General features: G+C 40.9%; 1 protein-coding gene across 1 annotated transcript in view; it reads left to right on the top strand.

Moving 5' to 3' along the window:
- Nucleotides 1-14513, top strand: part of LOC140453242 (dynein axonemal heavy chain 5-like) — a 293833-nt gene that overhangs the window by 51214 nt on the left and 228106 nt on the right. The window contains 3 exon segments of the mRNA XM_072547816.1: nucleotides 3868-3981; nucleotides 4842-4949; nucleotides 13059-13181. Coding sequence (XP_072403917.1) covers nucleotides 3868-3981; nucleotides 4842-4949; nucleotides 13059-13181 — 345 coding nt within the window.

Here is a 14513-nt window from a genome sequence, read left to right as displayed (position 1 = left end):
ATGTGTTTTGATGTACAATTCACACCAATTTGGCGTGAAAGTTTAAGATGCATCAGGTCAGCGTCATGTGACAACCTCCCTTTGCGTGCAACTCAGCTGAGCTCAGTCCACTTGTAGCACTCATGGAATACAGCCATATTAGCACAATTTGTTGTGTTTTTTTTCTTTATTTGTTGAGAGATCAATTGGGTTTCTCCTAACGATATAGTATTTTGGGCTGGAGCATGAATTTCAGCCCTTCAAAAGTAGTATCCATGTCCAAAGATGTGCAGATCAGGTGAATTGGCCATGCTAAATTGCCCGTAGTGTTAGGTAAGGGGTAGATGTAGGGGTATGGGTGGGTTGCGCTTCGGCGGGGCGGTGTGGACTTGTTGGGCCGAAGGGCCTGTTTCCACACTGTAGGTAATCTAATCTAATCTAATAATCAACCCCATGAATTGATCCTTAAATAATAGTCTAAAAAACTTCAACTTTTACATGAGTATGTCCAGTATATTCCTTCTTGAAGTAGTTACATTGTCATAGAATCATATAGAACAGAAGAGACCTTTCAGCTCATCGAGTCCGCACCAACAAATAAACTAATCTAAATTTACACTAGTCCCACTTCCCAGCACTTAGCCCATAGTATTGAATGTTATGATATTTTAAATGCTCATCCAAGAATATTATAAAGTTTGTGAGGTTTCCCACTTCAATTACCCTACGAAGCAGTAGATTCCAGGTTCTCTCTGTTCCTCTGAGTTTCCTAGCATTCTGCCATTCGTTGAATATTGCTACTTCTTCCAAAATGCATCATCTCACACTTACCAGAGTTAAATTCCATCTGCCCATCTGACCAGTCCCATCTTCCTGTAACTCACTGTCAGCTACCTGGTTAACCTTTGCATAATTTGCAAGCTTACCTATCATTATTGTGCATTTTTTCATGTATCATTCATATAAATCATAAATAATACGGGGCCCAGCACTGATCCCTGTGGTATGTCACTGGACACTGACTTCCAGTCACCCAACCAACCTTCTACCACCATCTTCTGTCTCCTATCCCAAAGACAATTTGGGATCCAATTTGCCAAGTTACACTCAGTCGCAAATGCCTTTAGCTTCTTTACCTATCTTATTGTTACATTTCTGTGGTTTATGATGACTGGTGAGGATGGAGGAGGTTTTCTTCTCCAGTTCATTAGATGAGTGCATGAAGTCTTGATGTGAGCAAATGCATTGAAGACCTTTGCTAAAATACCATAATGGCCAAAGGTTTTGCTATTTATCATTCGATTGTTTGTTGCAATTCTCCTATCCAAAGTGATTCATCAATGGATTTGGTTGTTTTGGATCCAGTGACCCTTCTTCTGAACCGAAACTGGACCTGAAACATTAACTCTGATTTCTCTCCACAGATGCTGCCAGACCTGCTGAGATTTTCCAGCAATTTCTGTTTTTGTTTCTGATTTCCAGTATCTGCAGTTCTTTAGTTTTTTATATATTTAACTTTTTATTAGATCTCTCAAACGTTCTCCTCTCACACACTCCATTGTTTTCTGTATTTGCCTTGGGACATTAACCTCGATGGTATACTGACTCCTTGGCTTGTGGTCTTGAACCGCGAAAAAGGGTCACTGGACCTGAAAAGTTAATTCTGCTTTCTGTCCACAGATGCTGCCAGACCTGCTGAAATTTACCAGCAGTTTCTGTTCTTGTTTCTGATGGCAGCAATGCTTGAACTCAATAGTCTGGGCACAGGACTTTGATGCAGCTGTTTTTATCTGACTCCACTGCCCTTGAATTGAGTTAATCATGTGGTGATTTTCCAGATTGTCTTGAGTCACTTTTGGAATTCTTGTCTTCACTCAAGATTCTGGGGCATTGATCTGCTTCATGATGGTCATTTGGGTCTCACAATGTCTTGGTGCTAGGTGAATGGGCATCACCAATCAAGAAAGCTGATTGTCTGCCTAACAAACATCAGGCTCCACATCACTTGAAAGATATAGTCATCACTTAGATATCTGACTCTTGATCAATTAGATAATCTAGGAGATTCCACTGCTTTGCTGTACAATACCTCAATGCGATTTTGAATTTGTTTTTGCTGTAATAAGGCCAGGCTAAGCACACATTGTCAATATGAGAGCATTATTTGCAATCTTCTCCACACATTGGAGTCATAGCCAAACCTGGTGAAAAGAACCCTATGGAAAAATTCCCTTTTCTTCCCTTGTGCTGGAAGTGAGAACTTTATAATCCAACATTGAAAAGTTTCATTACCTCCTTTATCTAAGTTGAGTCCTGCTGATGTAATGATTGTAAGGAGATCAGCCAGGTGGAGCTCCCTGATTAGGGCTGTTAACCTGGTCCGATCAGGGAGCCCTGGCTGACAGATATAAACTGGAGTGTCAGACATCCTGTTTACTCTGAGAGTTAACTCTAAGGGACTGGCACAGTGGTTAGCATCTTTGCCTCACAGTGTCAGTGACCTGGGTTAGATTCCAGCCTTGGGTGGCTGTCTCTGTGGAGTTTGCATGCTCTACCCGTGTCTGCAAGGGTTTCTGCTGGGTGCTCCGATTTCCTCCCAAAGTCCACAGATGTGCAGTATAGGTGGCTTGGCAATGCTAAATTGCCTATAGCATTCATGGATGTGTGGGTTAGGTGTGTTAGCCATGGGAAATGGGAGTGGTTAAGGGATATGGTGGGCTGTGAGTCTGGTTGGGATGTCCTTCAGAGGGTTGGTGCAGACTTACTGCACCAAACAGCTTCATTCCACACTGTAGGGATTCCATGATTTTATTAGTGTACCAACATGCAGTGCTGCAAAAGGTATACACATATACATTCTCACACACTTACCTCCACCATCACAATGGCAGGGCAATAAATACAAGTCGAGCCAGCGAAGACCATATCTAATGAATGAAAAAAAAACTGTCAGAAATGTGTGCATGACTTTATTTAGTGTGGGGACTTTTGGGACTCTCTCATTATCACACAATTCTGATGTTTGGTATTTGGATTTTGTGATGAGTTGAGGCATTGTGATCTTGAACACTGCAATTTTCTTTCATTTCTGCACTTGATGACAGTCACAGTTTTCTTTTGCATGTTCTGCTGCTGAGGACTGTAATTGTTCTGCCATTGATATCCCCATCTCCAGCTTTCCCCCTTTATCCTTGCCTCAATCTTATAGCTACGAGTGGCCCAACTAGGAGCATGGAGCTGCTGACAGCATTTTGAAGGCCCAAACCCCTCCACCACATTAATGTGGTGACTCATGGAGCAGAAGAAAATGTATAGCCCGAGGAAAACTAACATCCTCACAATAAAGTCATTCAAGCACACTGCTAGCGATTACTAATTTTGTTTTGAAATAGATACATTATTAAATATTTTTGTCTTATGTTGAAATAGTAGGCCTTATAATGGCCATTTGTAGACTTTTTTGGAAGGAAATTAAAGGTTTGTGATCTTTTCAAAATGATTGTTGTCCTTAAACCTCAAACAGCTAATACAATTAATATCATTTGTTGTTGTGACATACTGATGGGTGCAACCTAATGTTTTTACCAAAACAGTGTATGCCAAAGCTTCTTCAAAGCTGCTTCTGTTCTGTCGATGTTTCCTCACTGGATGAGTATTAGATACTCTGCAATAACAGTTAGCACTGAGAAATTTTCTATGGCTATGTGGATGTTATTTGTCTGTCAAATTGTGAAGTGACAAACCTTCTGATGTTCTCTCAGATACATATTTGACTTATAATACATGCAATGAAGTTGAGACCATTCTTTGAATTAAATTGAATTCAGGTAAATATTTTATGCAATATGGATGATTTAATTTGGAAAACATCTGAATTTCTTATTGCAGACGTGGAAGGAGTTGGATAAATGGCTTACAGATGTATCTAATGAAGCCAAAGATAATGTGAAATATCTCTACATGCTGGATCGATTTTGTGACCCTCTCTATAACTGTGACCCTGTGAGTCTTTTATTCCACTTTGGTAATAGTAGTCCAGACTTTCTGAGGAGATTGCCTCTTTCTCAGGTTGCCAAACTACTCCTTCATTTTTGTTAAGAAAAGCTCTGCACTTCTGACGAGATTTTAATCAGGGCTCATTGAGAAATGCGGAGCATACTTTAATTCTGATAGGCCTCTTACTGTGCAAAGAGGTCAGCAGAAGGCAAACCATACCCTGTTTTCCACAGCTGCCACATTCTCTGATTTAAATGTCCACAGATAGCCACTTCCACAGCTCCTGTGAAAGGGTCAAGGTGGTAGGTAGTTGGGGCCAGAGCACATGTTGGGAAAGGGGCCGAGTAAGTGATAATCTGTTTAGGGTAAATCAAGCTGGGTGGGAAAAATCAGGTTTGGCAGGGCTAGGAGTGATGTTGGGGTCCTAGGACTTGGGGTAAAGATGGGGGGTGATGGGGAACAGGGTTGGGATTGGGCCATGGTGGAGAGGGGGGGGGGGTGGCCAAGTCAGCGTCTCGGGGATGCAAGGGATCTGAGGGAGATGTAATTGGGGGTGTGTGTGATAATTTGGGATGTCAGTTTAACAGTCACCCAGGAGTATTTACTTAATGTCTGTGAAGCCTCCAAAATCTCATATTTTAAAAGGATGCTTCCAGAGAATTCCTGGCGCAAGGGAATTGTCCACTGGAATTGTAAATTTCTCTGCTAATTCCCGATCAGTTTGCTATGCCAGGGATTCCGTAAAGTTCCAATGTGCAATTTCCAACTCTGCTGCAGAAATGAATATCTGGCCAATTGGAAAATATGAAAATGTGAAATATTGAAAGTCAATCCAGAAGTTAATTATCATTCTCCCCTTATTCCAGATTGGAATGCTTAATGATATTCCAGGACTCATGAACGTTATCAGGATGATACATACAATTTCTATGTACTACAACACATCAGAAAAGATGACTTCTCTATTTACCAAGGTAAAATGTCTTCTTGCAAGTATTTGTTGGTGTTTTCTACAATTATTTCTATTTTTATGGTTAAAAACAAAACAAAATTCCAATTCTCTTGCTCCTGTTTTTATTCACCTTACACATGATAAGTGACATGAAATAGGATTTATATCCAACCCCGGAACAATTTGGCAGAACATCTCATTCAATGTTTTTGGACAACACAAAGATCGGGGGAGCAATGAACAGTGAGGAATAATGCCAGAGGATACAACAGGATATATGTAGGCTTGAATCTTAGGTGGAGAAGTTGCAGATGGAATTTAATTCAGACAAATGTGAGATGATGCATTTTAGAAATTTAAAGCAGGAGGAAAGTACACAGTAAATGGCAGAACCCTAGTAGCATCAACATAGACAGGGACCTAGGCAAACAGATCCACAGTTCTCTGAAAATGGTAACACAAGTAGGTAAGGTGTTTAAGAAGACATATAGCATGCTTGCCTTCATCGGTTAGCATAGAGTATAATAATTGGCAAGATATGTAAAGAACTGTAATTAGGCCACATTTAGAAACTTTCTACAGTTCTGGTCACCACATTACTGTAAGGATGTGGAGGCTTTGGAGAAGATACAGAAACTGTTTACCAGGATGTTGCCTGGTTTGGATGGTGTTAACTATGAGGAGAGATTGGACAAGATTAATTTGTTTTCATTGCAATGTCAGAGGCTGAGAGGTGACCTGATAGAAGTTTACAAAATTATGAGAGGCACGGATTATTTGGATCGTTGAAGTCTTTTTCCCAGGGTAGAAATGTCAATTACTAGGATACGTAAGTTTAAGGTAAAGTTAAGGAAGATGTGAGAAGCAAATTGTTTACACAGTATGATGATGCTGCTTCTTTAGCAAGATTATGTTGTCCTTGGTTTTCCTTCAAAGCGGTCATAAAAATGCAGAGTTACCGAGAGGTCTGACTTGGATGGTTTTAGGGCCAAATCGATAATAGTTAACAGATAGTGCCTCAGGAAAAGGGCTTTCAAGTTATAAAAAAACATTTGTGCAATGAAAGAGGAGTGGCTTGTTTGCCCAGCTCAGCTTTTCTCTGGTCTGGTTTGGGTTTAGAGCTGCCAATCAGTTGTGAAACTGCTGGATTCAAAGAAGCAGGTCTCTGCTGATCCTCCTTCTCTCTGATATCTCTCCTGTAAGACCCTGTGTCTCATTTTTAGTTTTGTGCCAAGGGGTGTTTATGGGGATTGGTGCATGTATTTGGAACAGCATCATTAAATTGGGATAATCTGTTGGGTTTTCAGAAAGGGTAAGTTATTTTGTATTCTATTCTCTTTTGTTTGTGTTTCATTTGGTAATCTTGCATATAAATTCTGTTTTGTTTAAAACAAAATGGTTTGAACAGCTGCATCACTCCTGGAATATCCACTATACACCTGCATAAAACAGCTAGCAAAGTTAGCATCTGGGCTACTTTTTTGAAATGTTTTGAGGGGATCTGGCCTGGTCCATAACAGATTGGGGATCTTTGTGGGATTTGTTCTGTAGTTCAGATTGGGGTTAAGGTTGTTGGACTCAAAGGCTGCGAGTGGCAGGTGTTAGTGTTTTTTGCTCTAAGTGTTGAATTCAGTTGGTTTAAACAGTATTTGGGCTAGCAATGGCTCTTTTAGCCACCAAGAATTTTCTGGGAGTGGAAAAAGTGACTTTGGGGGTTTTACAAAAGGTGATTAAGGCCAACCTACTGGAATTAGCAGACAACCTGGAGTTGGAGCTGCCTCCTTCCATGAGGAAAGCAAAGATAATTACAGCAATAGTTCAACATTTAAATTTGCTGGAAATGCCGTCACAATCTTGAGAGATGGCTCACGTTCAATTGAAAATGAAGCAGCTTGAGTTAGAGGCAAAAGACAAGGAAAGGGCAACAGAAATGAAATATTTTGAATTATGATTAAAAGCAGAAGAAAAAGAGAGAGAAGAGACAGAAAAGGAGAGAGAGGAAAGGAAGAAAAAGAGGAAGTTTGAATTTCAGAAACTGGCACTTAGACAGGAAAGTCAGTGCAAGGTTTGTGAAGGTTTGTAGCTCAGGTTGAGATTTAGGGTGTAGTTTGCTCGCTGAGCTGTAGGTTTGATATCCAGATGTTTCATTACCTGGCTAGGTAACATCATCAGTGGCAACCTCCAAATGAAGCGAAGCTGTTGTCTCCTGCTTTCTATTTATATCTTTCTCCTGGGGTTTGTGGTGATGTCATTTCCTGTTTGTTTTCTGAGGGGTTGATAGATGGCATCTAGATCTATGTGTTTGTTTATGGCGTTGTGGTTGGAGTGCCAGGCCTCAAGGAATTCTCTGGTATGTCTTTGCTTAGCCTGTCCCAGGATAGATGTGTTGTCCTAGTCGAAATGGTGGGTTTTTTTTCATCCGTGTGTAGGGCTACGAGGGAGAGAGGGTTGTGTCTTTTTGTGGCTAGCTGGTGTTCATGTATCCTGGTGGCTAACTTCCTTCCTGTTTGTCCTACATAGTGTTTGTGGCAGTCCTTGCATGGAATTTTGTAGACGATATTGGTTTTGTCCATGGGTTGTACTGGGTCTTTTAAGTTTGTTAGTTTTTGTTTGAGAGTGTTGGTGGGTTTGTGTGCTACTAGGATTCCGAGGGGTCTTAGTAGTCTGGCTGTCATTTCTGAAACTTCTTTGATGTATGGTAAGGTGGTTAGGGTTTCTGGCTGTGTTTGGTCTTCTTGTCGTGGTTTGTTCTTGAGGAATCTGCGCACTGTATTTTTTGAGAATCCGTTCTTCTTGAATACGTTGTATAGGTGGTTCTCCTCTGTTTTCCGAAGTTCATCTGTGCTGCAGTGTGTGGTGGCTCGTTGGAATAGTGTTCTGATACAGCTTTGTTTGTGTGTGTTGGGATGGTTGCTGGTGTAGTTAAGTATTTGGTCAGTGTTTGTCGGTTTTCTGTATACGCAGGTTAGTAATTCTCCGTTGTCCTTTCTTTTGACTGTGACGTCCAGGAATGTGAGTTTGTTGTCGGTTTCTTCCTCCTTGGTGAACTTTATGCCTGTGAGGGTGTTGTTGATGATGTTAAATGTCTCTTCTATCTTGTTTTGTTTTGTGATGACAAAGGTGTCATCTACATAGCAGACCCAGATTTTTGGTTTGATGGTTGGTAGGGCTGTTTGTTCTAGCCTTTGCATTGCCGCTTCTGCTATGAATCCTGATAGCGGAGATCCCATGGGTGTGCCGTTGGTTTGTTTGTAGACTATGTTGTTGAAAGTGAAGTGGGTGGTGAGGCACAGGTCCACTAGCTTCATGATGTTTTCGTTGGTAATGTGATTGATGGTGGTTGGGGTGTTTGTGTGATGGTCCCTTCTAAAAGTGTGGTAAGTGTTTCCTTTGCCAGGTCGATGTTGATGGAGGTGAACAATGCTGTTATGTCGAATGAGATCATTGCTTCGTCTTCCTCTATTTTGGTGTTTTTGATGATTTTTAGGAATTCCTGGGTGGAGTGGATGGAGTGCTGTGACTCTTCTACCAGGTATTTCAGTCTTGCGTGTAGTTCTTTAGCCAGTCTATAAGTTGGTGTTCCGGGTAGTGAGACTATAGGTCTGAGGGGGGCTCCTGGTTTATGGATTTTTGGTCATCCATAGAATCGTGGGGTGTTGGTCCCCGTCGGGTTTCATTTTCTGGAATTCCGTCTTGTTTAATTGTCCGGAATTGTAGTAATTTTCTTAGGAGATATGTAATTTTGTTTCCTAGTTGTGGGGTCGGGAAAGTCAGTTTAAAAAGATGGAGGTGAAGGCTGAAGGTAAGCTTAGTGAGGAAGAGAGTGTGGATGAGCAAACCCATGGTAGCCAAGGGTCTGGTGAGGAACTGTTTAAATATATTCAAGCACAGCCTACATTTGATGAGGAGAATGTGGAAGCCTTTTTAGTTTCATTTGAAAGGTGGCTAAACAAATGCAGTGGCCAGTGACCATGTGGGTTTTGTTGATCCAAACAAAACTTTGTAGGTAGAGCTAGTGAGGTATTTACATCACTGTCAGAGGAGGTATCTGGGGCAAATGAGAAGGTGAAGAAAGCCATCTTAAATGCATTTGGGCTTGTGCCAGAAGTCTACAGACGATGTTACTGGAATCTGTGGAGGGACCCTGGTCAAACATACATTGAGTTTGAAAGGATCAAACAAAGTAATTTTGATAGGTAGATAAGGGCATTAAAAATAGAACAAACCTATGACACTCTTCGAGAGATGATTATTTGGAGTTCAAAACTTCACTTCCTGAAGTAATGAGAACTCATATGGAAGAGCAGGGAGTTAAAACAGCAAGATTAGCAGCTGAAATGGCTGATGATTATGAGCTGGTGCATGTGGAGTACAGATCTTCTTAAACCATATGCCTGCGAAGATAGAGCTCACTCGCATCGGCCAGGATCAGCAGATAAAGAGGCTGCAATATTGACAGATACAGGATCTTCTCAATCTTTGATGCTGAAAGATGAGGAGATATGCACCTCTGAAGGACTATTGCCAGAAAAGATACTAGTAACAGGAATTCACGGTGAGACAAGAAGCACTCAATTATGTAAAGTGAGGTTAGATACAGGTTGCATAGGACAGAAGTTTTTTAGTTTTTAAAGGTGTGTCAGCACAGGCTTGGTGGGCTGGTAAGCCTGCTCCTGTGCTGAATTGTTCTTTATTCTTTCCTGTCTGAACAGAGGAAGCCACATGCTTGTCTTTTGGGTTGTGCTCCTTCATCAGAGCTGGAAGCAAGACCAGGAAGGACCAGCACAGGAAAGGTTATCTTAGCAGAAAGTGAATTGTCTGAACTGTAAATGAAGAAACTGATTTAACAGGCAGCCTGCTTCAATTAGAATCATATTTGGAGTCATACAACCACAGAGCACTGAAGGAGGCAATTTGGCCGAATGTGTTGGTCTCTTTCAACTTTGTCCAATCCTCAAGCTGTTTCTCCATGACTTGCAAATATTTGTTTTTTTAAAATATTTATTATTTTCTTTTCATAAAATTACCACTGAATTTTTCAGACAGTGCATTATGCTTCAGTTTAAAATAAATTTTTACTCACTTCTCAAACATAAACAGAAGTTGCTGGAGAAGCTCAGCAGGACTGCCAGTATCTGTGAAGAGAAATCAAAGTTAACATTTCAGGTCTGAGGAAGGGTCACCAGAAAAAAACCCTTGCTATTCAGTTTGTCTATGCCCCTCATGATTTTATAACTTCCATCAGATCACCCCTTAACTCCCTACGCACTTTATGAGAAAGGTCCCAGCATATCTAGCCTCTCCTTATAGCTCAAACCCTTCATTCCCAGCAATATCCTGGTAAATATTTTCTCAACTTCTCCAATTTAATAATATCCTGAATATAGCAGGGTGACCAGAACTGCACACTCTGTACTCCATAAGAAGCCTCACCAACATCCTGTACAGCTTCAACATGACATCTCAAATCCTATACTCAAAGTATAAGTAATGAAGGCAAGCCAATTAAAATTTTGTAGGTTTCTATGAGAAACCCCTTCATTTTTCTAAAACCCAGTGAATATAATCCTAACTGAGCCAGTGTATCTTCCATACATGCCCAGGAATCAGTCTGGTAAACCAACGTTACACTCCCTTCATAGCCAGAACATCCTTTGTCAGATAAGGAGACCAAAACTGCACACAATACTCCAGGTGTGGCCTCACCAAGGCCCTGTAGAATTGCAGCAAGACAGTCCTGTTCCTTGTTCACAAATCTTCTCTGATTGAAGGCAAACATACCATTTTCCTTCTTCACTGCTGTTGCACCTGCATGCTTACTTTCAGCATCTGGTGTATAAGGACATTCAGGTCTCACTGCGCCTCGCCTTTCCCAATCTATCACCAACCAGATGATAATCTACCTTCCTGTTTTTGTTACCAAAATGGATAACCTTACATTTATCCACACTGTACTTGATCTGCCATGCAGTTGTGCACTCATTCAACTTGTCCACATCACACTGAAGCACCTCTGCATTCTTCTCACAGTTCACCCTCCCACTCAAACTCAGACACCATCAGCCACTGTGGGATTTGAACGGACATTTTTTAAAAAATCCATGGATTACAACCCTGTGTTATTACCCCTGCACTCTACCTCCTCTTGGAAGCATTTTGTATAAAATTCTACCAGCTACTACAGTGGGATGTGAACATGTGACTCTAAAGCATTAGCCAGGGTCACTGGATTAACTTCCAATAAAATTACCACAACATCACCACGACCTCATAAAGGTGTAGGAGGGCAGTAGGATTAGGGTGAGTGTGAGTATTGGATGCTGTGCTGGAGATGTGACAGCTGTGCTGCAGAGAACTGAAGGAATAGAGCTACATGTTGTGTTGTACTATTTCTGTTGTGCTGGAGAATACCTGGATAAATCAACATTTGGGGCTTGGCTCTTGAAAGCATTGAGCCATGGTCATACTGTCCTGAGATCCTGGATTGCCTTGATACACTAGTTTCAGATTGGAATGTCTGTCCTCGTGCTGCTGATTTCTTCTGCCTTTACTGTTTAATTGTCTTTGAGAAAGCTGACCTTATTACAGCTCTTTTGATCGTGTAGCAGATCCTCCCAGGTGTCTTTACCATTCCTGTGTTACTGCAGCCTTGGAAATCCAAGTGCTGGTGAGCCATTGTCAGCACACAGTTGTCCCTTTTATTATAAGTCCTTTACTTTGACAGAAAAGGTGCATTATCCTGTCCACCCTCCTTGACTAGCCAGGATTTCCAAAGGCTAATGTGTACCTCAGTCAAAGAGTCTCAGTAAATGCAGTCCAGCATTCAATGTGTTCCCAACCATCCAATGGGTCTCCCTTTTGGCCATGAATTAGGTTGGGAAAATTCCACCATAGCCTTATGCTGCATGGAGGTTTGCTTAATGACATTTGGAGACAAAGGGACATGTATGTCAAGGAAGTGCCGCACATGAGGCTGCTGAATAAGGTAAGGGCCCATGGTGTTAGAGGCAAGGTGCTAGCATGGATAGAAGCTTGGCTGTCTGACAGAAAGCAGAAAGAGGGGATAAAAGGGTCCTTCTCAGGATGGCAGCCAGTGACAAATGGTATTCTGCAAGGCTCAATGTTGGGACAACTACTTTTCACTTTAAACATTAATAATCTTGATGAAGGAACTGAGGACATTCTGGTTTAGGTTTGCTGATGATACAAATATGTAGAGAGACAGGTAGCATTGGGGAGGTGGGGAGGCTGCAGAAAGATTTGGACAGGTTAGGAGAGTAAGCAAAGAAGTGGCAGATGGAGTACAATGTAGGAAAGTGTGAGGTCATGCACTTCGGTAGAAAGAATAAAGGCATAGATTCTTTTCTAAATGGGGAGAAAATTCAGAACTCTGAAGTGCAAAGAGACGTGAGAGTTCTAGTTCCAGATTCTCTCTGAGTAAACTTGCAGGTTGAGTCAGTAGTTAGGAAGGCAAATGCAATTTGCATTTATTTTGAGACGACTTGAATATAAAAGTAGGAGTATATTTCTGAGGTTCTATAAGGCTCTGGTCAGACCACATTTGGAGTAATGTGCACAGTTTTGGGCCCCATATCTAAGGAAAAATGTAATGGCCCTGGAGCATGTTCAGAGGGGGTTTACAAGAATGATCCTGGGGATGAAAGGCTTGCCTTATGAGGAGTGATTGAGGACTCTGGGTCTACACTCGATGGAGTTTAGAAGGATGGGGGGGGGGATCTAATTGAAACTTACAGAATACTGAATGGCCTGGACAGAGTGGATGTTGGGAAGATGTGTCCATTGGGAAAAGAGACTAGGACCCGAGGGCACAGCCTTGGAGTAAAGGGAAGATGTTTAATTCATTGCACCAAAGGCTGTGGAAGCCAGGCCACTGAATATATTTAAGACAAAGATTGATAGGTTCTTGATTGTCAAAAGGATCAAGGGTTATGGGGAGAAAGTGGGAGAATGGGGTTGAGAAATTTATCAGCCATGATTGAATGGTGAATGGACTTGATGGGCTGAATAGCCGAGTTTCTGCTCCTCTGTCTTATGGTCCTAGCAGTTGAATTTACCTACAAAGATCTGTTCTGTCATTTAGACCAATGTGTATTAAATATTATTATTTCAGGTCACAAATCAGATGATAACTGCATGCAAAGCATACATTACCAATCACGGGTCTGTTACGATATGGGACTTGACTCCAGACATAGCTGTTAAAAAGCTGAGAGCCTGTATTAACCTTCATCAGGTAATTTGTAGGATTAGGGGCAATATGCTAATTGTATTTTCTCAATCATAATGTTGCATTCTCCTTCATCTTGATTTGATACATTCAGTATAAGTGTGTTGTTCTTCACTGATTTTTCATTGATTGTTGGTTGTCTAAGAAAATGAACAATCCCGTTCTAAACTTGAGGGAAAAAGACCTACTTGCTATTCTAGCACAGACGATCTGATTACTCCACATTCCCATCTACCCCTGCCTTAAAAATAAAGATTCTGCTTCTGCTGCCTTTTGAAGAAGAGGGATCCAAAGAATCATGACCCTTCATGATGAAAAAAGTTTGCTCCTCTGTTTAAAATGGGCAACCTCTTTATTCTTAAACAATGACCACTGGTTCTAGATCATTCCATACAAGGAAACATCATTTCCACATATACCTGTAAAGTCACCTCAGGATCTTATGTTTTTCCATCAAATTGCCTCTTTCACTCCTCAACTCCAATGGATATGAGGCTGGCCTGTCTAACCTTCTCTCATATGACAACCCACTCATTCCAGGTAATAGTCCAGCAAACCTTTTCTGAACTGCTTCCTTTTCATTTATGTACAAACTTAACTAAGGAAACTAATATTATATAGAGTATTTCAGATGTGGTCCTACCAGTGTCGTCATAACTGAATCATAACCTTCCTACTTCTGCATTCAACTCTCCTTGCAGTAAACTATAACATTCTATTATCACTCCTAATTGTTGTAGCCTAACACCAACATTTTGTGATTTATGAATTAGAATGACCTGATCCTTCTGCATCTCCATGCTCTGCAATTCTTGCCATTTATATAATATGCTTTCTTATTTTTCCTGCCAAAATGGAAAATCTCATATTACCTGATCTTTACTAATTCACTTAGCTATTGCTTTGTAGCTCCCTTGTGTCATCTTCACAGCTTACTTTCCTTTTTCCTTTGTGTCATTAGAAGATTTAGCAACTACACCTTCATCCAAGTCATTGTCATAAATTGTAAAAAGTTGAAGCATCAGCACTGATCCCTCTAACACATTACTTGTTGACATCTTGCCAACCAAAAAATGACCCATTTATCAATCCTCTCCATTTTCTGTCAGTTAACCAATCTTCTTTCTTTTGCTGTCTACATCATTTATTTTCTGAAATAACCTGTGATATGAAATTTTGTCAAATGCTGTTTGGAAATCTAAGTATATTATATCCACCACTTTCCCTTTATCCACAGCACATGTTTCTGGCGTAATGTCTTAAGAGAATTGGTTAAGTAATAGGAGACAGAGGACAGTGGTAGAAGGCTGTTCATGTGACTGGAGTCTGGTATTCAGT

This window comes from Chiloscyllium punctatum, chromosome 26, assembly GCF_047496795.1.
Source record: "Chiloscyllium punctatum isolate Juve2018m chromosome 26, sChiPun1.3, whole genome shotgun sequence".
In the NCBI taxonomy this organism is placed as follows: domain Eukaryota; kingdom Metazoa; phylum Chordata; class Chondrichthyes; order Orectolobiformes; family Hemiscylliidae; genus Chiloscyllium; species Chiloscyllium punctatum.
This window is presented reverse-complemented; position numbering and strand designations above follow the sequence as displayed.